The sequence below is a fragment of the Aulonocara sp. 'chitande type north' Nkhata Bay genome, linkage group LG23, assembly GCF_057382095.1.
Source record: "Aulonocara sp. 'chitande type north' Nkhata Bay isolate Kocher_YH1m ecotype deep benthic linkage group LG23, A_spYH_male_GT1.1, whole genome shotgun sequence".
In the NCBI taxonomy this organism is placed as follows: Eukaryota; Metazoa; Chordata; class Actinopteri; order Cichliformes; family Cichlidae; genus Aulonocara; species Aulonocara sp. 'chitande type north' Nkhata Bay.
In genome coordinates, this window is record NC_141365.1 from 44503498 (window position 1) to 44528244 (window position 24747).

The 24747-nt window shown below is 41.5% G+C and overlaps 1 protein-coding gene and 1 long non-coding RNA gene across 4 annotated transcripts; one reads left to right on the forward strand and one right to left on the reverse strand.

Annotated features, from left to right (window-relative positions):
- Window positions 1-1421: 1421 nt before the first annotated feature.
- On the forward strand, window positions 1422-4155 carry LOC147302731 (uncharacterized). The gene is made up of 6 exons (XM_086284463.1): window positions 1422-1642; window positions 1764-1835; window positions 1935-2053; window positions 2137-2197; window positions 2288-2382; window positions 2818-4155. Exons 1-6 carry the CDS (start codon window positions 1607-1609, stop codon window positions 3995-3997), a joined length of 1563 nt encoding a protein of 520 aa, XP_086140589.1. The 5' UTR covers window positions 1422-1606; the 3' UTR covers window positions 3998-4155.
- Window positions 4156-16185: 12030 nt separating this feature from the next.
- Window positions 16186-21841, reverse strand: LOC147302732 (uncharacterized). 3 transcript variants are annotated; one of them, XR_015127332.1, is made up of 6 exons: window positions 20419-21841; window positions 20097-20313; window positions 17503-17628; window positions 17145-17252; window positions 16918-17039; window positions 16186-16775 (listed from the first exon to the last, which is right to left on the reverse strand). It is a non-coding gene; the product is annotated as an uncharacterized LOC147302732 (long non-coding RNA). The 3 variants fall into 3 exon arrangements; XR_015127333.1 differs by lacking the exon at window positions 17145-17252; XR_015127331.1 differs by having other exon boundaries at window positions 16918-17252.
- Window positions 21842-24747: the final 2906 nt, after the last annotated feature.

The following is a 24747-nucleotide window of genomic DNA, read 5'->3' on the forward strand; positions in this document are numbered from 1 at the left end:
TCATCCTACTTCTTCACCTCCACGTCCTCTTCCTCGGCCTCCTCTCACTCTTCCTGCTCCCTCCATTGTACTCCACACACAGAGCTTACCTGTATCATAGTGCTTAGGCTGATTGCAAAGTGAACTAATTATCTAAAAAAGCTTTCACATGTGGCAGTGTGCCAGACAGTTGACAAAATAGTGTAAATAATGGCCATAAATGTGTATAGTTTTGCTAGGAGTGCGTTGATCATTTGGAAATTGAGTGCAAAGCAGTGAGTTGTGTTTACAGTTCTGCAAAAAGAGTGCTGTGCAGTGGATTGTAGCTACAGGTTTGCAAAGTGTGTGTTACAAAATGGCAAACTGAGTGCAAAGCAGTGTTTGTGCTTTTAGTTTTGCACACTCAGTGAGTGGTTTTGCTATAAGTATCAATAGTTTTAGGAATTGTGCTGTAAGAATCACAGTTAGGGTTTAAGCATTCAGAAAAACCTGTAATAAACGCACACGCATGCGTCTTCAGCATTACTGGGTTTCTGCAGCTCCTGGTTTCCTGTTTAATACATTCACACAAGCAATCAGACGCTATGAATCGTTCCACAATGTTTGCAGTCACTTTTCTTATCCCTCCTGACTCAAGAGCATAAAGCGATCTACGTTAGCTCTGGGAATTCTGACGGTCGTTCAGTAAATCTTTGTTTAATCTCTTTATTTGCTTTTTGGAGAAGTGAAGGTACAAAAACCTCGTCAATCAAATTTGCTTCGGTGGACAGAAAACAGCCGTTGTAGACTGTTTGGGGTTACCTTTTATAAGTATTGAATTTTCAAAAGTGAAGTCAGTTCTTCTGACCAGGTTCAGACCAGGATGAACACAAGTATGATACTGGACCCACTAGAGAACTGGTCCCAGCTGTGGGTTCACCTCCTCCTGCTGAACTCATAGGACAGACTCTAATGTAGCATCACGTTCATCGGTCACTCCTGACCTCCTGTGAAGCATGACGGATGTGTAATTAATGACTTCAGTATTTGGGGCATTATTGCTCTAAAAATCATATTAATAGTATTATTATTATTGTGCTTTAGGCTGCACTGATAACGCAGAGGTCTCTTCTTCCTCTGGGCTGTTTAAAGGGCCAGTTTGTCCAAAGCTGTGTATATACCAGCTGCTGTCAGGCTTCAGATGTCTGCATTAGTCCACAGTCCACTGTTTGTAAGCCATTGCTTTACTGCAAAAGTTCCCATCTACTGTAAAGAAATGGAGATAAGCAGGCACATAATATGAAAAGGCATGCTGTAGCTGACTTTGTCTTTTCTGATCCATCGGTTTGTGTGGCTCTTTCCACAGGAGGGACCTAACCCACACTTTATTTACTTATATGATAAGTTTAGTGGAGTGGAGTGCAAAATACACAGTGTTTACTTTTAATTTAACAACATGAAGCTGCATCAAGTTTCCATGGTGACTGCTCAAGAAATTCTGCATTCATAAATAAACATCAGACTGTCAAAAGAGCTCATCTGTGCGAGACCACCGAGCTGAGAGCATTTTCAGGTCCAGATCCCCCGTACGCCATCGTTGGAGAGCAGTTGACGTTTTTCTTCCTGACTTTGATTTGAACACGTTTAAATGGAAAAGAGTCAAGGAATCTATAAGCCTATCAGGGTATGTGACGCTTTTGCTTTTACTGCATTTCAGTAATTTGAAGAATTTGATGTCGTTTTAAAAGTTGACAAACTGAGAATCATTTTAAGTAACAATGACTAAATTGCTATTTCTTTGACAGGTGTTGTTCAACACACCGATTTATGAAACAGCTGTAAAGATCTGCTGGTATCTTCCGGGCTACAAGGCTCAGGTTAGACCCAGATTCATGCAAACCAAAGCTGACAGAAAATATCAGGTCATTTCTGAGGACCTGAGAGTGGTGGTGATTAAATGTCTCCTTTACTTTTAGGTTGCGATAATGACGGAGTTTCTCAGACTTCAGCAGGAAGATCTAATTCCACCGAACCTCACTGCTGAAGATCTGAGAGATCTTTTGGTGGAGAAGAGCAGGGAGACGCTCAGAGAGCAGTGAGTTACTGTCACGCCTGAAAGTCTGTTTGTGATGACGTGTAAGTGCTGAGAGAAAACCTCTGCTTTGCTTTCTTTTGAAGGCTGTGGGAGTTTGAGTTAGAGGATTTTGACGAAGAGGAAGCCAAACCTCTTCTAAGGCTGGTAAGACGAGAAAACCCACAAGACTTTTTTTTCATTACGTGCACATAACCTTTACACATAAGCGCACTGTAAATGTGTTTTCTGTTTCAGGTGTGGGCGGTGAACGTCAGCAATAAAATGAGGGACGTTGAATTTGAAGCCAGGTTGCTTCTTCAGTTCCCAGAGGCCGTACCTCCTAAATTTCAGTGAGTCACATGTAACATACAGTTATTAACCCTGTAAGACCCAACCCATCAAAAAACAGCCAGAAAATTCAGATTCTTTGGAACTGAGATGTTTATCAACCCTTTAAACAAAAGCCACACATGAGTTCTTTGCTATGTCATGTTGTGTATGATTTACTTTTATTGTGTATTTATTTTTTGTATCACATTTGATACACTGGGTGTTTTTGGCAACTTTTTGTTAACGACAATGTTAACTTTAGACTAAAAAAGAGTTTTGTCCACAACATTTAGAAATTATAGCAAGTATTGATCATGTTGATGAGATCGAGGTCTCAGAAACTCATGTATGATACAAAGGTGGTTACAGGGTTAACAGTCCAGCTACAGTGTTTCAATATTTAAATGATGCTTTGAATATGTTTAACAGATAACTCTTATCATGTTTTTCTACAGAGCACCTAAATTCCTCAGCGCGGTGAAGGATTACGTTGAAATCCTGAAAAAGAAGCAGCAGGAACAGCCTAACAGCAAACTGCTCACCGCGCAGGAGGTAGTGGTCGAGGTAGTTCCCCGCGTTCTCCAGGGCTTCTGGGAGCTTCCTCCTCGTCCCCTCCTAAACATGGCCTCCCAGAGTCTAAGTATCCTCTCCACCAGTGTCACCAAGGCCACTTTAGATCGTGTCTCCAAGAGCCTCACGGCGATGGAAACACAGGCCGTCTTCACCCGCTCTATCCGAGACGATCTGGTCGACAGCATCCTGATGGAGATTAGACAGAAATTTCCTGAAGAAATTCTGTCTATCCAAGTTGCAAACTTTGCACCCCTGTTGCTGAAGACCATTGCTGATGTAGCAAGGATCCGGATATGTGAAATCTTTGAGCCCCCTTCAAGTCCTGATGTGAAGAGCACAAATGGTGAGCGCTCCTCTGACGGCCTTTCAGTGGCAAATGTTCCACCAGCCGAAGAAGCTCTGTCAGAAAGTGTTGCAGAGCCCGACGCTCCCTGTGAGGAACTTCTTTCTGAAAGGGCATCCAGTCTGAGTACTCGAGACCTTACGATCGAAGGAGCTCTGTCAGAAAGTGTTGCAGAGCCCGACGTTCCCTGTGAGGAACTTCTTTCTGAAAGGGCATCCAGTCTGAGTACTCGAGACCTTACGATCGAAGGAGCTCTGTCAGAAAGTGTTGCAGAGCCCGACGCTCCCTGTGAGGAACTTCTTTCTGAAAGGGCATCCAGTCTGAGTACTCGAGACCTTACGATCGAAGGAGCTCTGTCAGAAAGTGTTGCAGAGCCCGACGTTCCCTGTGAGGAACTTCTTTCTGAAAGGGCATCCAGTCTGAGTACTCGAGACCTTACGATCGAAGGAGCTCTGTCAGAAAGTGTTGCAGAGCCCGACGCTCCCTGTGAGGAACCCTATGGCGAGTCCAAATCCTGTGTTGAAGGTGAAGATCATATGATCAACGGATCTTGTTCTGAAATTGGGCCGGTTCCTGATGTTCCCTTTGAGGAACCTTTTCCAGAACCTGAAGCCAGCATGAAGTCCGAAGACCGTCAGATCAAGAAGAAGAAAAAGGGCTTCTTCAAAAGACTGAGAAGTCTGTTCTGCTGCTGTTGCAGACCAAAAGTCACCGACTGACACTGAAGCTGTGACCCAGTGTTGGTGTTGCAGTAACTCTAAATATGTAAATATGTTCCTTAATGATTGTTCTTCATGTTTTTGGGGGTTTCTTTAGTTTTCAGTGGGCTGGGTGTTTTTTCTCCTCCGTGTTCTTTACTTGATTCTTGTTCATAGTTCCTGATTTGTTTTCCTACACTCTAAGAACTAAAACTGATAATTACTTAAATATTTTGGTGCAACACTTTTACACTCAAAAATAATGAGTAAATGCAAAAACAATCACATCTCTTAAATACACCTTATTAATTGAGTAAATCCAACTAAAATGGAATAAGTTGTTATGAACAATTAAAGATGTTACAGTAACATACAAAATTGAGTAAATACAATTGAAAATCTAAGTTAAAACAACAGTAACCAAAAGTTCAAACTACATAAAAAATTAATTAGGAAATGCTGAAATGCTTGGCACATTTAACCTACACCATTACAATTATTTGTTTTTAAATAATGGTGCAATTTACTTAATATTTTTAAGTTAATTTAAGCAAAAACGTTAATTACAATTAAGTGTTTATTTTATTTATACACACACACACACACACACACACACACACACACAGGAAAAAAGAACCACGTCAATTCAACATTGTTCACAATGATTTATTTTAAACAGCTTTTTTGTGAATCACACATTTAGCAGATTCCTTCTCTGAACACAGTGAGCTGAAATCTGTTCTACATTCAGTGGATAAAACTTGGATAAAATTTCAGTCACAACAGCCTTATATAATAAAATTGCATCCAAATTGGCATGCTTGATAAAACTCTGTAAAACTGGCATATTGATGCTAACAACAAGAAAAATGTACCTGCCATACAAAGAATAAAAGTGGCTCAAGTGAACGCAGTGCTTTACCTTTTCAGAAAAGGTCAAATGACAAAAATAAAATTAAGATCCCAAAAAGATATAAATCCTGAAAAAAAAAACCATTTGCACTGTGACATAGTTTTTGAACATCTTATTTTGATTCCAAAAAATTGGGAAGATTATAACTAAAGAGTGACCAAAAAACATCCATAATGATACTCTACCATTTACACCTTAATGTGAATCTGGAAAGTTAATACAAAAACACAGTTTATGGTACAAACATTATTTATGAACAGGAATGTCAAAACAATGTAATGTCGCAACTGAACCTTTTGATGAGCATTACATGTCACTTAACAAGTCTAACACTTTAAGAACAGCCCTTTGAAATTTTGTCTACAATGAACAGAGGTCATTTTTCAGTCTTTGAACCTTGACAGAAAGGTTTCCTGGATCCAGCTCCATGAACACTTTTCGAAATGCTTCAAATGTGCATTTGAAATTCTTGGGGTATTTCAGATCCAGAGCATAGCACAGTCCCAAAAGATAGCAACAGGCTTTGCTCAGATTCCCAAGTTTGCCCAGAACAGTAACGCCTTCAATAACAATACCCACATCAGTAGGTTTGCCTGACCTGTCTTGATTCTGCAGCAGGTAAATCTTCATCACCTCCTCAGCCAAAGCCTCTTCAACAAAGACAGCATCAGCACCGTCCTTTAAAAAGAGAAACAACTGTTTTAAGCTCACATATTTCCAAACATTGAAACAAAAAGTTTCATTTGTATGACATCACCGGTACTCATAATATGTAGACACTGTGCTCCAAAATCTTATAGCAATAGCAAATGCAAATGCTATTCTTTTGTATGCTTTGAAGTGTTTTTTTTTCTTTAGAACAGTATCTTAAAACTTTTCTATGATCTCACAAGCTAAAATAAACTACCGTAATTGTCGGGCTATAAGCCGCTACTTTTTGCACCAGCTTTGAACCCTGCGGCTTTTAGTCAGGTGCGGCTTTTCTCTGGATTGTCCATGATTTTTGTCATATCGTAAGATTTGTTTTGTTTGTTCCGCTGTTGCCTGGCGGAAGGGCATGTGATCAGACACACAGTATCGGGGTTCAAGAGTGGTATGTTGGTCACATGTCCATCCGCCAGGCAACACAGTGCCGTACAAGTAGCGCGAAAAACAAACTTCAAAGTAGCGCTACGCGTTCAGCGGGAGGCGTGGATGACGAGCGGTGATAAACTTGCGAAAAGCAAGTTATGCCCAACTCCACCGGTGGATTCTGACAGCGTGGAAAAGTGTGAAAACATCCACGATCACCAACGGATTTGAAGGGCTGGACTGCTGCATGATGAAGAGGAGGACACCGCCACGGCCCTTCTGAGGGTGTTCGACTCTGACACTGACAATGAGGATTTCTTTGGTTTTGAAAGTGACAACGAAGGAGAGAAGCTGAGAGTGGATGACGAAGCCATCCTGAGCCTGTTCGTTTCCGACACTGGAGGAGAGGACTTTGGTGGTTTCAGTGCGCAGGAAGAAGAGAAAGATGGTGGTGAATGACTGACTTTTCTTCTTGTTAAAGCCGTGTCGCTGCACCTGAGCCTAAAAGGTAGTCTGAATCTATTTTTCTGGTGTGCTGCAGGTTATTGTTATGTACTACATTTGTTACTCATTTATGAAGCACAGTACATGTGTCCTACTTGTAATTACCGCTACTTGTACATATACCTAAAAAGTTATGCAAATATGTACCCATAACTTGTTTTTCAAGATATTAATAAAAGGGGTGTGTCTCCAAACAGCCATCTCTTTCCTGACAATTCCCTTTGTGCATATTCTCTTACATATGATAAGTCAACATTGAAACACCTGCGGCTTTTGGTCAGGTGCGGCTAATGTATGTACAAACCAGGATTTTCCCCTGATTTTAGCTTGTGCGGCTAATATTCAGGTGCGCTTTGTAGTCCGGGAAATACGGTACTAATATTCCTAAAACAGATTTATTGCACCAACCTCAAAGGTTTTGATTAAGGCACTTGGATCCTCTCCCAGATGGTCAATGAAACATCTGATGATGACTTCTCGTTTTTTCTCGATGGAATTTCCACTCTGTAAAACAGGAAGTCTCAACTGAGGCAAAATTTGCACATTTAAAACATGACTTACCATTTCTAGCTTAAACATAACTATTTTTTTTCTGTTGTTGACCTGTTTTCACACCCACCATCAAGGTAAGAACACCTGTGGAGCTAAAATATTGAACAGAAACCTAAGAAAAGCCGTTTTTAGTGGAAGGGCCTCTTCAATGCTGTGTTGGAACGTTTTTGTGGTTAGAAAATGCAATCTTCCTTACCTGAAGCAGAAGGTTTAACTGTGCCCTGTGGCGTTGTCCAGCAGCACCTTTCTTGGCTTGAAACAAGGACAGGAGTTTGGATGAATACAAGTCCAACGATGACATGAACTTTGGTTCAAGGTTCAGGGTCGTGATCCTATGAAACGCTGCACTGACCTGGATGGGAGAGGACAAAAAATCTGAAGGCCAAAATTCTGATTCAATCAAAAAAAAATAAATAAAAAAATAAAAATCTACCATTTTTTGCAACCTGGACCTTATTTTCTAACATGCAAAAGATTAATTTACACATCCAGACATAAATCCATATAAGTGGAGTTGTTCAGTATGCAGACTAAACCCTCAACATAAAGTATTATCTTCCACTAAGCTTCTAAATTTTATGTTATGAATTGCTTGCACTATTTCCCTGTGAGATTGTATAATCTTAGAGGGAAGAGGCGGAGCCAGGTTGCCCTCTGAACCATCGTCTGCCAGGCAGCGATGCGAGAGGAACACACCGCTGAAGTGGCGCACATATTCAGAATCGTGTCAGCGGCTTTACAGAGAAAGCCTTTCAGCTCCTCTGGCAGCTCTGCTTCCTCCACCTTCCTGGAGATGACAAACGCTAGCAAATCAGTGTTGTTAGTCAATGCAGCTGACTGAACAGTGCATTGATGTGCGCGATCAGTGAACCTTGCTATCAGCTGGTCAAGTTTGGCGGGATGGGCCGGTCGCTGTCCAACGACCTTGGTCATTTTGGTGCCGAAAACTGAAGCGAGGCTCGGCTCCAGAGGGGGAACAGGCGGAAAACTCCGGTCTGTGAAGCCCTCTGTGAAGCCCTAGGTAGAGACCGGCGCTCTAATCTTCGCTGGCTCTGCTGCTGCCTCAGAGAGGTTGGTCATCATCCCTGGGAACTGAGGCCAGATGGGATCTGGGCAACGAGAGTGAGTGGAGCCATACCTTCCCGCCAGATCATGGCCTGTATTTATATAGCGCTTTACTAGTCCCTAAGGACCCCAAAGCGCTTTACATATCCAGTCATCCACCCATTCACACACACATTCACACACTGGTGATGGCAAGCTACATTGTAGCCACAGCCACCCTGGGGCACACTGACAGAGGCGAGGCTGCCGGACACTGGCGCCACCGGGCCCTCTGACCACCACCAGTAGGCAACGGGTGAAGTGTCTTGCCCAAGGACACAACGACCGAGACTGTCCAAGCCGGGGCTCGAACCGGCAACCTTCCGATTACAAGGCGAACTCCCAACTCTTGAGCCACGATCATCAGATGGGGGTGGAGCAGGCTGAGGGACGGGAAGTTCCTTCTCACCAGCTGCCTCCTGGATGATGCCAGGCAGATCCAGGAGCAGCGCACCAACAACTGGGAGCGGTGTCCTTGCCGACATGTGAAGGCCAGGGGTGGATGAGCGTCGGCTCATCCACCCTTCTGTCACCAGGCTGCCCAGCTGGGAGGCAGTGGAGCTGCCACCACTGCCGTTTTCCTCACGGTGGGTGGAATCATCCAATTCCGGCCCACCATCGAAAAACTCGATGGCTTCTTCCAGCGAGTGCCTCTCTTAGTGGGAACGCCTCCTCAGCATCAGCCTTGAAAAAGGCTGACCTCCGCTGCTTTTCCTCTGGCGGGAGGAGCTAACAGGAGCAGCAATAGGATTAAGGTGTGAGGGCAAGGTCCGCATGGTGAGGACCGAGGCAGCCCACGCAGACGGCATGTCGGTCATACGACATGATGTAGCCAGTCTGGCAGGATGGACACAGACGGATGGTCTCGCTGGACATCTTCTGGCTGGCTGAAGAAAAACGGTAGAGCCGATTTCCTGGTCTCACCGTAACTTATACTAGACCAGGGTGAGGCCCACACAGCAGGTGGGCGTGGACTAAAATACTTCAGTGCTGCGCGCACAAGGGGAATACCCACTTAAAGGGCTGCGCCTATACTCATGGTGACACTGGATGACAGGCCATGAACTCATCAATATATTTACCGAACTGAAAAATTCTCAAAATTTAGATTTGGCATTTGTATGACTAAAATAACCCACCACAAAACCAGTATAAATATTTAGGTGGCATCACCATCCACTACTCAGCTTGTATAAAACAATATCATATCCTTCCAAAATTTAACACATCAAGTCCTCTGAGTAAAATTACCTGCTTTACTTTGTAGTTGATGCAGATTTTTTTCCTGGTGGTGAAGATGGTGCTGAAAAAATACAAATCAAAACTTTATCATTACAAAACATGTCACTGAGTAATCTGCCATAACACCAATCTCTTATAAGAAAGTTTAGCTTGGATTGAAATAAACATTTATTTATGTAAATTGGGAGTAACTAGGCAAGGCAAGGCAAATTTATTTGTATAGCACAATTCAACAACAAGGTGATTCAAAGTGCTTTACAGAGAAACAAAAACAAATAAAAAGCATGATTTAAAATTGATTAAAGCAAGCAAACAAACTAACTAACAAACAAAACAGTATATAAAATCAAAACATAAAATCACAACAGTAGATAAAGTCAGTAGTTAAATGTAAGTTTTGAAATTTAAGCTTAAAAGTGTGGATTTGGTGCTTTATTCAAATGCAGCAGAGAATAGGTGAGTCTTCAACCTGGATTTAAATAAACTGAGTGTTTCTGGAACTATACTATACTAACTATATACTAACTATACTGGAAATGATGGTACTTTTGGCTTGACCAAAAGGACCAAAGCTTTTTTTTTTCATTATTTTCTGGGATCTGAAAGGAAGTAGGGCCCCCAGTCTAAATTTACTTAAGGCCCCATAGTACTTTGGACCGGCCCTGGATGAGGTAATCTGCTGACCCGGGCGGTCCTCTCAGCGTTCTCTCAAAAACTGGCCCTGTTCGGGACAAAGCTGAAAGCAGCGTCTTATATGCTCTGAAAGACCCCACATAGAACAAGAAAGCTAAGCAGCATGGTTACTGCTATGAACTGTTCCGCGGGCAGGTCTTCTTAGTTACCAAAGCCATTGATGACGTCTGTTCATCTCCTCCTGAACAACCTGACAGAGTGAGTCAGGCCGCGTGACTACCGCAGCTCCCGCACCGCGACTCAACAGGGCCATTTTCTAGAAATGTCTGAGCACACCTGCTTTCACGTGGTTCCTAAAATGCCCCCAATTAAACGGTCAGGTCGCTGGTACCGGGACATTCCGGTCAAATTACCCGGAACGCAGATAGCGACTCAGAACGTAAAAGGATAAAAGGGTGCGGTTTCCCGCCGCCTTGACTGGAAGACGGGTTGAAAACTTAAATTAACGTGCACAAACACGCTGCGAAAAGTGAGCCACCATGACAAACGCTTTCTTCAGAACATGTTATAAAAGAACGGTGTGGATAAAGACAGCTAATGTAAGAATTGGTCACTTACCTGAAAACGTTACCAAGTCTGCAGTGGATGTGTGTCTGTCTCGTTCAACGTGCAGAAAATCTCCCATGAGGCCATGCTCCTCGCGTGCGGTACATGCCAAAGGTCATTAGTCTTACTCAAAGTTTTAAGTTAGTATTGGGGGACAAAATTATATTGATTTTTGAACCATTAATAATTAAAGTTAAAGACAATGATAAGTATGAATACCAGTGTCTCAGTTATTATGAGTACTTTCTATGAGATATATTGAGTAGATTTAAATAATGCACCCTGTGTTTCAAATACAGATTTTTTTCTTTTAAATAAACTTGAACAAAAGAGCTCAGTTCAACTCAAAAACTGGTGTTGAAAATTTAAGCATTCTTTTCAGTATTTTCAACTCAAGATAACACTTTTGTGATTTTCAAAGATTTAATCAAGGTCATCTAACTTAGAATTATAATGATATTTACTAAGCCCCTGAATAATTTTTTAGGGTGTAGTTCTTGTTTCTTAGTTTGTAGTTTCTTGAGTCCACCTGAGTTTCCAGCAATAAAAGCTGCCGATTCAAGTTTCATTCCACGTAAGAGTCCTGTGTTTGGGTCCTACTACCTGCCTGTCACAGCACACCATGACAGAAACTTTATAAACTCATTCATATTTCTACACGAGTCTCCAGCTATGTTAAAGATTTTTTTTCTTTCAAACATTTGTAAGAATCTCTTATGGTTCTCAAAATACTTCCACAAGTCCAGTAAGTGTAGTGCAGTAACATATTGATGGTATTATTTTTAATAATTATTTATTATTTTTAATGCACTTTGAACTGAAACTGGTATATAAAATGTACTTCCTGTAGAAAATGCAGTGTGAATGCTAATAGCTGAATAGCTTGAGTTGAATTTTTATAATTGCTGAAATCTTTGGTGAAAAACATGTTACAGTTTTTGCCCGTTGCTTGAACACATTTTGCAAAACGTCGCTCATTGTGCCAAAACTCTAAACACAAGTAAACATGACACATCAAAATATACCATTCACATCTGTGCCAAACTGAAACTCTGCTGTCAAAACCTAACATTCCTCTGTCAAGATGTAACTCTGTTGACAAAATGACACATACTTGCATCACATGCAGATCAGATCAGGGGGACACACTAGTCTACTTCATATAAAACACTGCAGTCTTTCATTGTCATTGTTTATTCTGAAGGCACATTTTCAGGAGACACAAACAACCAAAAAAAGCAAATAGGCCTACTCAATATTGTCCACTGCAGCACCATCAATTCAGATAAAGCAAAACACAAACATAATACAGTAATAGAAAAAACACTATACTGTACACACAAAAAATCATGACAATTGTGCATACGTGGGCTCATGGATCCCGCCGTCTGTTGGGGTCTGGCCACAGGACCTCATCGACATCGCAAGCAGTGTCTTCTCCCGCTGGGCACCGGGGAAAATATCCTCTTGCATGTCGAAACCATCCATGGATTGCTGTCACCTGAATGTAAATAGAAATATATGTGGTGGCCCCTAGAGACAAAACACGTACAAACTCCAAAGCACATTTCTAGCTTGAACTGAACTTCCAAAACAGAGCTACCTAGAACAGCGGTCCCCAACCCCCGGGCCTCGGACTGGTACCGGTCCGTGAGTCGTTTGGTACCGGGCCGCGAGAGTTGAGGCTCAGGTGTGAAATGTCTGGTTTTCAGGGTTTTTATCGCTTTTCAGCGTTATTTTGTTATCGTTTTTATCATTAACTCGGTTTTCCTGGGTCTTTTCACGTGTGTTATGAATAAATCTTCTTTTTCGGTACCGGTACTAGTTTTATTTTGTTGTATTTATCCGCGACACCTTAAAGGCCGGTCCGTGAAAATATTGTCGGGCATAAACCGGTCAGTGGTGCAAAAAAGGTTGGAGACCGCTGACCTAGATCACGTAAATTACACAATTGAAAGCATGAAAGCATATGTGTATTGTTTGTGTATTTATGCACAAGCATTCATATATATTCAAATCATTAAAAAAAAAAGTTCATTTGCCTGTTACTACCACACACCAAATCTGGTCGTTGGTACTTGGTGAACTGAGAGACACAACAGCAGAGGTCACTATTAATGCTATAAAAGAGGCCTTTGCAAGACATGCAGTTGCCGAGACTGTGGTATCGGACAACAGGCCGCAAGTTTCATCAGAACAGTTCAAGCACTTTGCTAAAGAGTACCAGTTCACACATGAAACGAGCAGCCCCAGGTACCCCCAAGCCAACGGGGAGGCAGAACGCGCTGATCGTACCATTAAAGACTTGAGAGGACTGTGACTACAGCAGAGCACTGCTAGCGTGCAGGGCCACCCCACTGGAACATGGGCTCTCACTGGCACAGTTGCTCATGGGGAGACACCTGCGTACCTCTCTGCCACAAGCTGCTGCGAAGCTGGTGCCAAAGTGGCCCGACCTACAGGCTTTTCGCGAGAAGGATGAGGAGGGGAGGCGTGAGCAGGCAAAACACTACAACCGCAGACATAGAGTCAGGACAGAAGGTGTGGATTACTACTGAAGGAACCACTGGAGCAGTAGTTGGACCTGCCAGTGCTCCCAGATCTTATGTGGTAGAGACAGACAGGTTTTCTAAGGAGAAATAGGAGCCACCTCACACCAACAGGGACTGTTACCAGATCTGGTCGAGCGGTGAGACCTCGTGTAAGATTGGATGTGTAATTCTCTGAAGTTATCCATTCAGGCCCTATTCAAAGCTGGCTTAGGCTGTTAGAGATGTTTACAATTATGTGTTTCGTTTAAATGTAAGTGAACAAGTGAGAGATGTGTATCATTTTAACGTTTGATAATGCTCTGCATTCCTGTTCTTGTGAGCTGAGTGAGTCATTATGAAGTATGTCTTTAGCTAAAAGGAGGTGTAGCGGGAGACTACTGTACCCATAAGGCTGTGTGTGTGTGTAGCTTGTATCAACAGTTGTAACAGGCTAAGCCACCTGAGACACTGCATTGAATGATTGTTCCTGTCTTAATGGTTTCAGCTCAGATGTTCTGCTTTTTCCTTTCAGTAGATCAAAGCAGCTCGTGCTCCTTCTTCTTCCAATTTAGAAGAAGAAGAAGAAGAAGGCGAAGGCTTCAGCGAAGTGGCGTTCATGGTCTCAGTGAACAGTCACGGTCACACACTGCATGTGGTTTTAAAAGCAACATGTCTGTTCACCACAACAATGGAGATGTGTAATATTAGTGCAGCTACGGTTTGTTCTTCAACATCAGTTCTGTTTTCTACTTTGATCACTTAGACCAAAAAAGTGTTGTTTTCAGATTCTTTCTTTTACATCTATAAACCACCTGTTCATTTTTTTTATTACAATTAGTTTCACATGAATGTTAGTGTTTCCTTTATGATCTTTTAATGCTTACACTACACTGTACATGTCTACATTAGAGACATTTCTGTTTCCTGTTTCTGTTGACTCAGAGTTGTGAAATGTTCTTTTATTTGATGCACAATATGAAGTTCATAATTTTCTTACAAATAAAACTCTAATGACAAACATGAACAGCTGTGCTTATTTCTGAGACATGAGTTTTTGAATGTGTTCATATTTAGACAGTGTGCATCTGTCTGCTGAAACTGTGATGTGAACCTGAGGTGATGGTCAACAGAAGGCAAATATACATCAATATAAAACAATATTGAAGTAATGTCTTTACCCTCTGCAGCGTGTGGACGCTGTGCACACAATCACCTTATTCACTGTAGTAAATGTGCACCGCTAGCTCACGTGACTGACTGTCTCCATGGTTACATTGTATATTATTAGCTGTGTAAACAGCTTCCAAAGATACCGCCATAGCTCTCTGCAGCTGTAACACGTTCACACTTTGCAAATCATTTCATGTTTTTGATAGTTATGAAGACCGAATATGTTTTTAAGGTCATGCTAGGCGGTTGCTATGGTGGTTGCTGTGGACTTGGGTGGACCGCGTCCGATTCCTGTTATTAGCTGTCCGCCGCAGGAAGGCTGCGTTCCATTTACAAGTAGTGACAGTCTGCCGCAACTCGAACTCAAACCCCACTTTGTTCTTTAATTATAGGCCTTTTATAGCCGTTCATGACACGCACACACACACATAAAGCACTTTGCCTCACCATGAGAATGCAACTTCACCTAACCTAACCTTAAAGTATCTGATATAGGATAGAAAAATGAAGCAACCAGAGATTTAATGATGAAGACTCTGGGTTCTGTAGTTCACGTTTTACAGTCCTGAATGACTCTTTGCATATGATTTATTGAAGAGGAGATTAGAATGCACTTTACATTTAGACTGTTGCTGTTTCATTTTTTACATTGTTGCCGTGTTATGTCATGAATAAGGTTCACCTGCTGGGGGTTTGATGGATCAGCTGGACAATACAGTCAAAGACAGACTTCATTCATCATATGCAAGAATCCTAGTTGGATTTTTGTTGTCACTCATGTTTTTGAACCAAATATTGAAAACAATTCTGACAGACTGGATACCTGGTCAGGGTGTACATTACCTTGTACTCAAGCATCCCAGGACAGAGCCCTGCCCCACCATGAGCCTGGGTGGATACGTGGTTATAATATAAAAGGACCGATACTGAATATGAATATTTCATGAAAATTGAATTATAATACAAATTAGTAATAAGGGTTTCTCTGCGCCCTTATCTACCCCATATTCAAATGCTGCGGGCAGAGAGGGTGACAGGAGAGGATGGCACTGAAGAGAAGATGCTCGGTTTCTGGAGTCTCCTGGTCCTGTCAGTATTAGTAGGATGCATCTGCTGTCTTCTCGTGGATGCTCACCTACCTTGACTCCTTCCAGCCTGGTATGGATTTCCCAACACAGTGGCCCACGTCAGAGACGTTTAATATTGATTACATATGTCTGAATTGCTAACCCTAACCCTAGCTCAACAGACCACAATGCCCTGGACTGTCAGTATTATTACATGCTGTGAACATAAGTAGCTTTGATCACAGTTTATGTTGTAAAAGAGAAGGAATATTGAAAAAAAAGATCAACATTGTGATATTATTTCTTCCAAACTGACCAGAAACATGCTTGTCAGACTCTCACAGCAAAGGATCAGACTCACTGTGCATGACAGCTCGGGCCAATGATGTCTGTTAGAGTGTCAGTTGTTTAGTGCTTCTGTACAGTTAGGGTCACCGTCTCTATTTCAGAATAATTAATATGCGGAAAACACTAAAAGTTGATTGTCTTCCAATATTCTAGCATAATTAAAAAACTTTGACTTTAAGTACATATTATTAGTCCTAATGCCAGCATGATTCTTCATAACTCCTGCTTTGAAATACTGAACTTTAAAATGTACCTGATGAAAGATCATTTACAGTGGCACTCTGTCAGGATCATTCTGACTGTAAGATCACTGTATTAATCTGAATCCTTCTGAAATGTGCTGTGAATGAATGCTGATGCAACTCACTGTGGGAAAGCTGTTAATAAAAGGAATCTGTGACACATGCAACACATTCACAGAGGAAGAGGACACAAAGGGAGGACACGCAGAGGCTGTGTTGAAGTCAGAAATCCAAATCTTTATTAAAAAACAGGCGGCGGTAACAAACAGGAAGACAAGCAGTCCATCAAACAGTCTACAGGGTCAAACATACAGAGAATTCAAACAGCAGTAAAAAATAACTGGACACTGAAAAATTTAAAGCAATGTGTGACGCAATAGAAGGAAGCAGCGCAGTATATTCACTGAATTATCATCAATTACAAAAGAGAAAAACGACGATTTCTAAGGATTATTTTCTTAAATGCAGTTAGAGTGTGGCTGGTAAAGATGGAAACATACAGAATGTAAACTGTGTGAGTTTGTGAACTTTGTTAGTAACAAATGAGGTAAAAAAAACAACCCCAAAACAGACAAAACACAGAAAGAGGCTCTCAGTATTCATTCATAATTAGAAAGAAACATTCTGGTCGTGGATTTTTACAGTCTTAGTTCCGCTCGCTGTCATCATTATAATCATCATGATCAATGGCGAGGTCCTGAGGTGGGTGGGGCTGTCTCTGGTGATGTCACCATGAAGGAACAGCATCTGGCACGTGTTGCTGAAACATCCCAGTACACTGGTGTAGTTTCCTCTCCAGCTGTTTGACACGTGACACTTGAACATTAAGGGGAAGAAGAAGAAACAGTGTTAGGTCAGGTGACCACATGGTTTCTAAAGTAACTGACAGGAAGTAACCAGGCCGTTAGAAATGGATGGCATGTGTTTAGAAATACTGGAGTTGGGTAACTCTACTTACCAAAAGCAGAAGCACACAGATGAAGGATCAGATGCTGAATGTTGCAGGAACATGCTCGTGTGTGGTGGTCATTCAGTGCTGCTCCGGCAGGTTACACAGTCCAAGACTGATATGCTGCCCATCTGAGAGTTTGAAAACACACATGCAAAGATTTATTTTGTATTACAGTCAAAGTTGGATGTTCATTTTTGTCCTTTAAAAATGTTTGTGTATTTGAAAGCACTAACATTTAAGGATGACTTGGATCGTCTCCTTTAAAGGGGAGACAAGTGTATCCACTGATCCACGTCACTTTACCTGGATGATGACTCCTCCGCCCTCACTCAGAAACACTCCTAATATAACCAAGCAAATAAATAATATTGAAGATTTACATCATTACAAAAACAGCAAAAACATCTCCCTTTGATTCTATTTCTCCATTCCTGCTGAACATCAGGCAACAAATATCTCAATAAATCACAGTAAAATGTAAAGCACATTCTTTCTCTGCTTTGTCTAACCTCTGCAGAGCCTCTGTCAAGAAAATCATAACTGTAAGCATAAAACCAAAATATACATTTCATAACACGTCACTGGACAAACCTCGGTCAGTTGATTTCCTCTGTGCAGTGCAGACGAACATCAGTCAGCAAGTGACTCTGCTGGTTCTTCTGAGGAAACACCACCGTCTCTCCACACCGTCACCATCTGTGAGCACAAACTGCCGCTCTGCTCTGCCAGCATGTAGGAATCACATATCACACACACAAGGGTGAAGAAACATCAGAGCTCAACTTTGGATACTTTAGATCTTAACAGATCAAAGCAGCTCTTAGTTTCAACAATCAGACAAACAATGATACCAAACTGATTCTGTATGAATACAATATGGTATTTTCAATACAGGTGTCAAATTAATTTATTAAAACTAATACAGATATATGTATATTTTTTTTGATAAATTAGTTTGCTAAATTATAAGAATATATTTTTTATTTTTTTTTCATTTAACAATTGCAACTGAAAGAAATTAAATATTGAACAAAAATATATTGTCACATTCTGAGCATGCTCAGCACGCTGACAGACTTGAAGTTGCTACAGATTTTAAGAATGTCACAGGCTGGGTCTCTGACCCAGCGCTCTGAGTTCATTTTTGTATTTGTCTCATTTTGATATGTGATTAGTTTTGTGTCATTTCCTATCTAGCTTTAGTTTAAGCTGTTATTTATTATTGTTCCCTTGGTTTTCTATGTTTTGGGTTCTTGTATTATTCTTCACGTATTAGGTCTGTTAAGTTGTGTTGTCATGTCTAGTTTTAGTATTTCCCGTTTTATTCTGACAGTGTCATGTGTTCTTTGTTCATTGTATTTAGCTTTCCTCCTCCTGGTCCTGTCATTTAGGTTTATGTCAGTCAGCTGTTTCCCCCATGTGTCTCCACTTCCCCTGATCACCTCATGTATGTATTTAAGCCCTCTGTTTTCTGCATGTCATTGTTGGGTCGTCTGTTTACCTCACCTCAGTCATAGGTCTAGTTTTCGTCTGTTATTTCCACGTTAGTCATAGTCTTAGCCTGTTTATTTCCACCTCAGTCATAGTTATAGTTTTTGGTCTCAGTACCGTTTAGTATTTTGTTTCTTAGTGTCTTGTCAGTAGTGATGGGCAGATGAAGCCCCATGAAGCACTGAAGCTTTTCATCCAATTGGTTCACCCCAACGCGAAGCTTCATGAAGCTTCATTTGCTCTAGCAGGACACCTACTGGACGTAAAAATAATAGCTGGCATGAATTTGAAGAGTGTGGCATTTTGCACACAGCCTGTAAATGTCAACAACAAAAGGAGTGTGTAAAACATGTATATTGTAGTGATGGCAGTATACTGTGTATATTTATAGTGGCAGTATGGGAAATGATTATTTGGAAATGCTTGAAATGGAAATGATCATTTACTGTGAGGTGAGGTGTGGTTGGGGTGTGGACAGTGGTTGTGCTCTTTAATGTTGAGGTATGGACAGCTACACACTGAGGCTTTGAGCCTCAGTCCTGCCTGTTCACATTTTATTCTGTAAAAACTAAATTTTCACTGATTTTATGACCTTTTTAGTGGGGAGAACATAGCTGGGATTTAATGATTTAACAAATCTTTTGAATCCTTTGTCCTCCACAATGCTAAATGGCTGGGAGTCCTCAATCACCATGCTGACCAGGTCTTCATCTATTTGAGATTGTTCTCCTGAGGAAAGACAATAAAGATAAAGCACAAATATAAATATCACACACGTAACTTATAACAGTTGTATAATATTGTTATATTATTTAGTAACATTACTGCATGCTATATTATCATTGCATTTGATGGCTCACCTGGTCTTGCTCCACAATCGGTGTCCCCCTTATTCTCATGCAAAGCTCTGTAGTGCCTAAGCATGGATGAGGTGTTGTTGTTATATCCCAGCTCCCTGGCACATAGAAAACACTTCACCTTGTACAAAAGTCAAGACAGCTCAACATAAATTGTATTGCACCATCAGTATCATGAAAATACATCTTCTGTAGAAATTTACACACCTTGTTGGGAGGAATAAGATCAAAATGTTCCCACACAGGGGAGGACATCCTCCTCTTCTTAGCTGGCTCCATTCTCTCCTGACTTTCTCTCCTCACTCTCATAAACCTCCAAACGGTCTCCAAACTCTCACTAACAACTCTCCATCAAACACCCACATTTTTGAATGAAGTCTGAGGGGTTTATATCGCTGTCATATCTCGCGGCAAAGTTCGAACCACTTCATGAACCAGTCACGTGGTACAGCCGGGCAGCGAGGCTTCGGACGTCATCATTTTCAGCTCCTCCCATAAATGAAGCAAGCCTCGATACGCGCTTCGCGGAAACGCCCCCTCCATTACTCGACACACGCTCCGAAGCCTCGATACAGAACGTCCCATCACTACTTGTCAGTTTACTTTGGTTTCCTGGTTTACTTCTGCCGTCATCTAATAAAGGATCACTTTTTCTGTTCAACCTTCAACTCCTCGTCCTCATCTGCTTTTGGGTCCTGTTTCCATTACACACCGGCGCACCCTGCCGTGACAAAGAAGTGATAATTATGGGGAAGAAACTTCTCTTGTTCATCCGTTTAATCAAACATTTGATGCCTCAGCTGTCTCAGTCTATAGCGTTCTGCAACTACAACTAACCTGAAGCTTGGATTTGGCTGCAGGTGCCCCTGTACATCCTTCTCAGATGTGGGTACCAGTTAATCCCACTTCTTCCTGACCTTTGCTTCATCACAAGACCAAAGGTGGCATCCCGTGTCACAGTCTTATCATCATCCAGAAGAAACATTTGAAGAAACATCATGGAGAAGAAACATTTACGCGCCTCCTGGTTTTGTTTTCTGATCCTGCGAAAAGACTGAGGACAAAGCCCAGAGAACACGAGATACACAACATTCAGACTCAACAGCCTCCATAAATGAAGAGCACCAGGTTGGTTCAGTTATAGTAGATATGAGCATACTTCACATTACTGGGTATGAATAATAATGAGGAGGCAAACTTTGAAGATGCAGAGCATGATGTCCCATCATCAGACTGTAAACAAACATCCACCAGGCTTCTTTGTTGCCAAAATTGATGATTCTCCTATCAGGGATCAGTAGCGTGTATTAACGTGTGGTATAAGCAGCAGTCACTGAAATATTACTGTTTCAGATAAGAAATCTAGGACATAAAAGCCAGGGTGGGAGGGATCTCTGCAAACTGACTTACCTCTGCAAGTGTGAAGCTCAACAAAAATCTGACTCTCCAGTCACAGATAGGGGTGGGTATTGATAAGATTTTCACGATTTGATTCCATTTTCGATTCTGTTTAACGATTCGATTCTTTATCTATTCTTTTTAAAAAAGGAGAACACTAAGGTCGATTAGCTTAGAACTTTGTTTTATAGCTTCTCTTTGAACAAGATATAAATTTAGGAGTAACATGGCCTTACAAACACAGCAGTGAGATCTTAAGAGATCCAGCCTACGGCTCTTCAATGGGGTGTCACAGGGTCCCCAGGAAAAGAAATTGTAAATGTAAAATAATAAAATAAATATTCTTCTGTAGCAATAACAAAGTATAACATAAATTAATCTGTAGCAATTACACAAGAATATCCAGTAATGTCCCTGTGTACAAAAGGCCAGCCAGTTCGCAGAACTCATGAACGGAGCCACATCTGCGGAGTAAGATATCAGCATACTGCTGCCGTTTAGCCAATGAGCGGTGAGGCAACCCATTCTCTTCGCCAATCAGAAGACACAATTCTACCTCATCACTACGCACACGTCGACGCAGAGAGTTCGGTCGGAGCTGCAGGTGGGAAGAGTCAGCAGAGTTTACTCACCGTGTGGATTTTCGTTCCTTCTAATGCTGTTAGCGGTGTGCGTCCATGAGACTGTAAGTTTCTGTGTTTTATCGTGTTTGTTCTTTGCTGCGGCCATTATCCTCCCTTGTTTAATCCTTGGCGCATACTTTGTTTACCGATTGTTACTGCCGTTTACTGCGAAGCAGCCTCTGCCGTGCGGTCATTAAGGGACCGTCACTAATTTCTCATGTTAGCTCTGATGTAAAGTGCCTAGTTAGGATTTATGTAAATAGTAAAATTAGCATTTGTTGACACTCCCTTATTTTGGTTGAATGTTCCACTATCCAGTATTGTTTGTATTGTTGTATTACACATTTAATTCACTCTGTTCACATAATTATGGAAGACTTTTATGTTCTTTCCAACAGAAACCACACCATCACTCACCACACGGCATATAGCATTTTACAGCCTGTTAAATCCCCTCACTCACATTATGGATGTGTGCTTCGGATTCTTGTTAATAAATGAGTGAACGGCAGATACCTGAGTGGCAGTGGATTTTGTGGATACGCCATCTGTTCTTATCGGACACCCTGTTGAGATTGTGGATTCATAGAGTCAGCACCTTATCATCTACATCATTCATAGTCAGGAGGTCAAGTCCATCCCTCTTAAAGTGACCTCCTCCATTACACCCTGCCTACAATTAAACACATTCACTTACCGAAAATCAGGGGCATCTGCTGTGGCAAATGGGTGCAAACCTTTTACCACAAACTTAGTCACTGCTTCGTCTATCCTGGCCTGAAAGGACACCGGTAGACTGCAGCAACAACTGCCAGCACCTGAGCCAGCCAGACTCTGTCTGTCTCTCTCATCATGGTCACCTAAATGCACAGTAATAGCAGGTTTTGTAATAAGGCAGATCGCGCTAACATAATATGCACTGTTAGTTGATTATTTACCTGCCGCATTAACGGGAGAGGACGTGCAAACGTTACTGCTGCTGCTGGGTTGAGATTCACGAGATTCATTTAAGGTCATCGCGTCTTTTGTGAGCAAATGCTTTTGCATATTCGTAGTGTTTCCTCCCTTAAATGAAATATCCACTTTGCAAGTATTGCAAGTTCCCCTGTTGTCATCCGTTCTCGTAAAGTATAATCAAACTTTTGAGCGTTTGAGCCGCTTAGGCGCCGTGTTTCCTGCCAGGTAAATGATGCTCCGCAATGTGGTGACGTCATTCGGGGCGACTGGAATTGATAAGGGAATCGTTTGCAAAAATGGCAAACAGTTCCAAGGAATTGAAACAGTGGGAACCGGTTCTCCACAAGAACCGGTTTTCGATACCCATCCCTAGTCACAGACAAACAAAAACTCCAGCTGGGAGATAGAAAACGCTGTCTGGGTCTTGCTGGATGTTGCTGGTCAGAGTCCACACATGAGCAGAGTGCTTCTTGGTCCCACTGACCCATGTGGACAGCGACTGTGGAGAACTGTTCTGGAAAACAGAAAAAGACAATTAAAATAACAAAAAGCCAAACAGGATTTCCACAAAGACTCTCTTGGAATCAGCAATCAAAAAAAATCACTGGTTCATATTTCAATCAAATATGAACAGGTTCCTTAACTGTATGCAGTTCAGATCTGATTTAATTTAATTTCCTTCACACAGCACATTCGTCCAGGCTGACAGGTAAACATAGAATTAATCTCAGGTAACATGACTCATAGTAGAGATTCAGTAAGAAAGATTGCAGGCTCTAATATTATTACCACACAATCCAAGGACACACCAACAGCTCCGATTTGTAGAACTATTTAAACAAATGTCTTCTGAATATTCAATTCATGTTCACAGTGGGGGGGGGGGTGTAGAATATTTCTAACATTTTGAGTTATTTTCCAGTGTTAGAAAATCAGCACTGCTCAGTGTTAGCCATTTCTCCAGGCTGGAGAAATTGATCAGGAGGGCTAGCTCTGTGGTCGGCATGAAGCTGGACACTCTGGTGACAGTGGCAGAGAAAAGGACATTAAAGAAACTGATGGACATTATGGACAATGCCAGGCATCCTCTGCACACGGCCATAAACAACCAGAAGAGTCTGTTCAGTGACAGGTTGCTTCTCCCCAAGACAAGAACTAACAGACTAACAGTTTAACTCCTCTCTGGAGGGGAGAGGGAGGGGAGACAGGAGGACAAAGGAGGGGGGAACAACTAAGCTGTAGTGCCTCTTCACCTCACTGTACAATACCTTGTGCAATACTTTTTGTAAATAGTCAACAGTGCAATAGACTCAAGACTTGAAATGTGCAATTCACTTGTATTTTTATTTTTTATTCCTATTTATTCTATTTATCCCCTTCGTATATTTTATTTATATTTGTTTCTGTATTTATATATGTGTGTGTGTGTGTGTGTGTGTGTGTGTGTGTGTGTATATATATATTTATATATATATAACAATTCTGTAACTGTAACTTCGGTCGTTGCTGTGCTTTTTTTGGAAATCAAATTTCCCAGAGGAACCCACCCGAGGGATTAATAAAGTTCTATCTTATCTTATCTTATCTCTTATCTTGTTAATCTTCAAAACTGACTAGGTTACTTTTAAACATATAACACTGTCAAAAGTGTTAATTTAACACTCAACAGTGTTGTATTTAACACTCAGAGGTGTGGACCCATATAGACACTCTCCAGTGTTAATTTAACACTGGAGATTTTGCTGTGCACACTCGAGAGTCAGGCAGCTTAAATGTGTTTGTCTTCATCTGTAGTTACGTTTCATTGGCTGGAAATGTGCTAACTGGAATCCTTCATGAGTCCAGATGAACAAAAACAAGTGTTTACTGCTCCACGCTGCACGAATCTGAATCAAAATCACTCAGACGCGCTCACGTAGGCATTCCACTAAAACCATGTGACCACCTTCACCTTTAAACCTGTCGTGAATATAATTTTAGACTCTTCACTTTATTTTGAAAGAACAGATTTGCAGGAAGTGCGGCTGCTGCAGAAACTCTTCACTTTTCACTGGCTTTAATCTTGAAGGTTTCTCCAGATGTGGAACTTTCATGCTAAACATTCAACATCTGACGACCGTCTCCGTGTAAAACACTGACAAACTCAAACTTTATACGGTAACTGACAGATTTATTCCCCCATTTTCAGGCATTTCACAATGAACTTGGATTAGTTTGATGATTTTATTCACGTTGGTGAATAAAACCAGCCAAGAGGCTGATTCCTGCAGAGGAGGAGGCAGAGTGGAGGAATCTGCAGGTTCTGTCTCTAACACACAACCAGAGCTTCAATCATAACGAGCACATAATAAAACCATGATCCCCCTGATCGACTCTTTTAGCCTGTTTCCTCTGGATCGAACAGGATCTAACAAACCCCAGCTTCTGCTGGGACACTGGTCAGCATGGGAGGAAAAAGATGGCTGCCATGTTGCTGTTTCCTGTCTTACACCAGGGTTATACTTCCTGTA

Bases quoted from the DNA above. Each gene is read 5' to 3' on its own strand.
- LOC147302731 (XM_086284463.1), top strand. From the start codon at position 1,607: ATGGAAAAGAGTCAAGGAATCTATAAGCCTATCAGG. The intron at 2,054-2,136 runs GTGAGTTACTGT...TTTCTTTTGAAG, and splicing joins AGGGAGACGCTCAGAGAGCA to GCTGTGGGAGTTTGAGTTAG. The intron at 2,383-2,817 runs GTGAGTCACATG...GTTTTTCTACAG, and splicing joins GCCGTACCTCCTAAATTTCA to AGCACCTAAATTCCTCAGCG.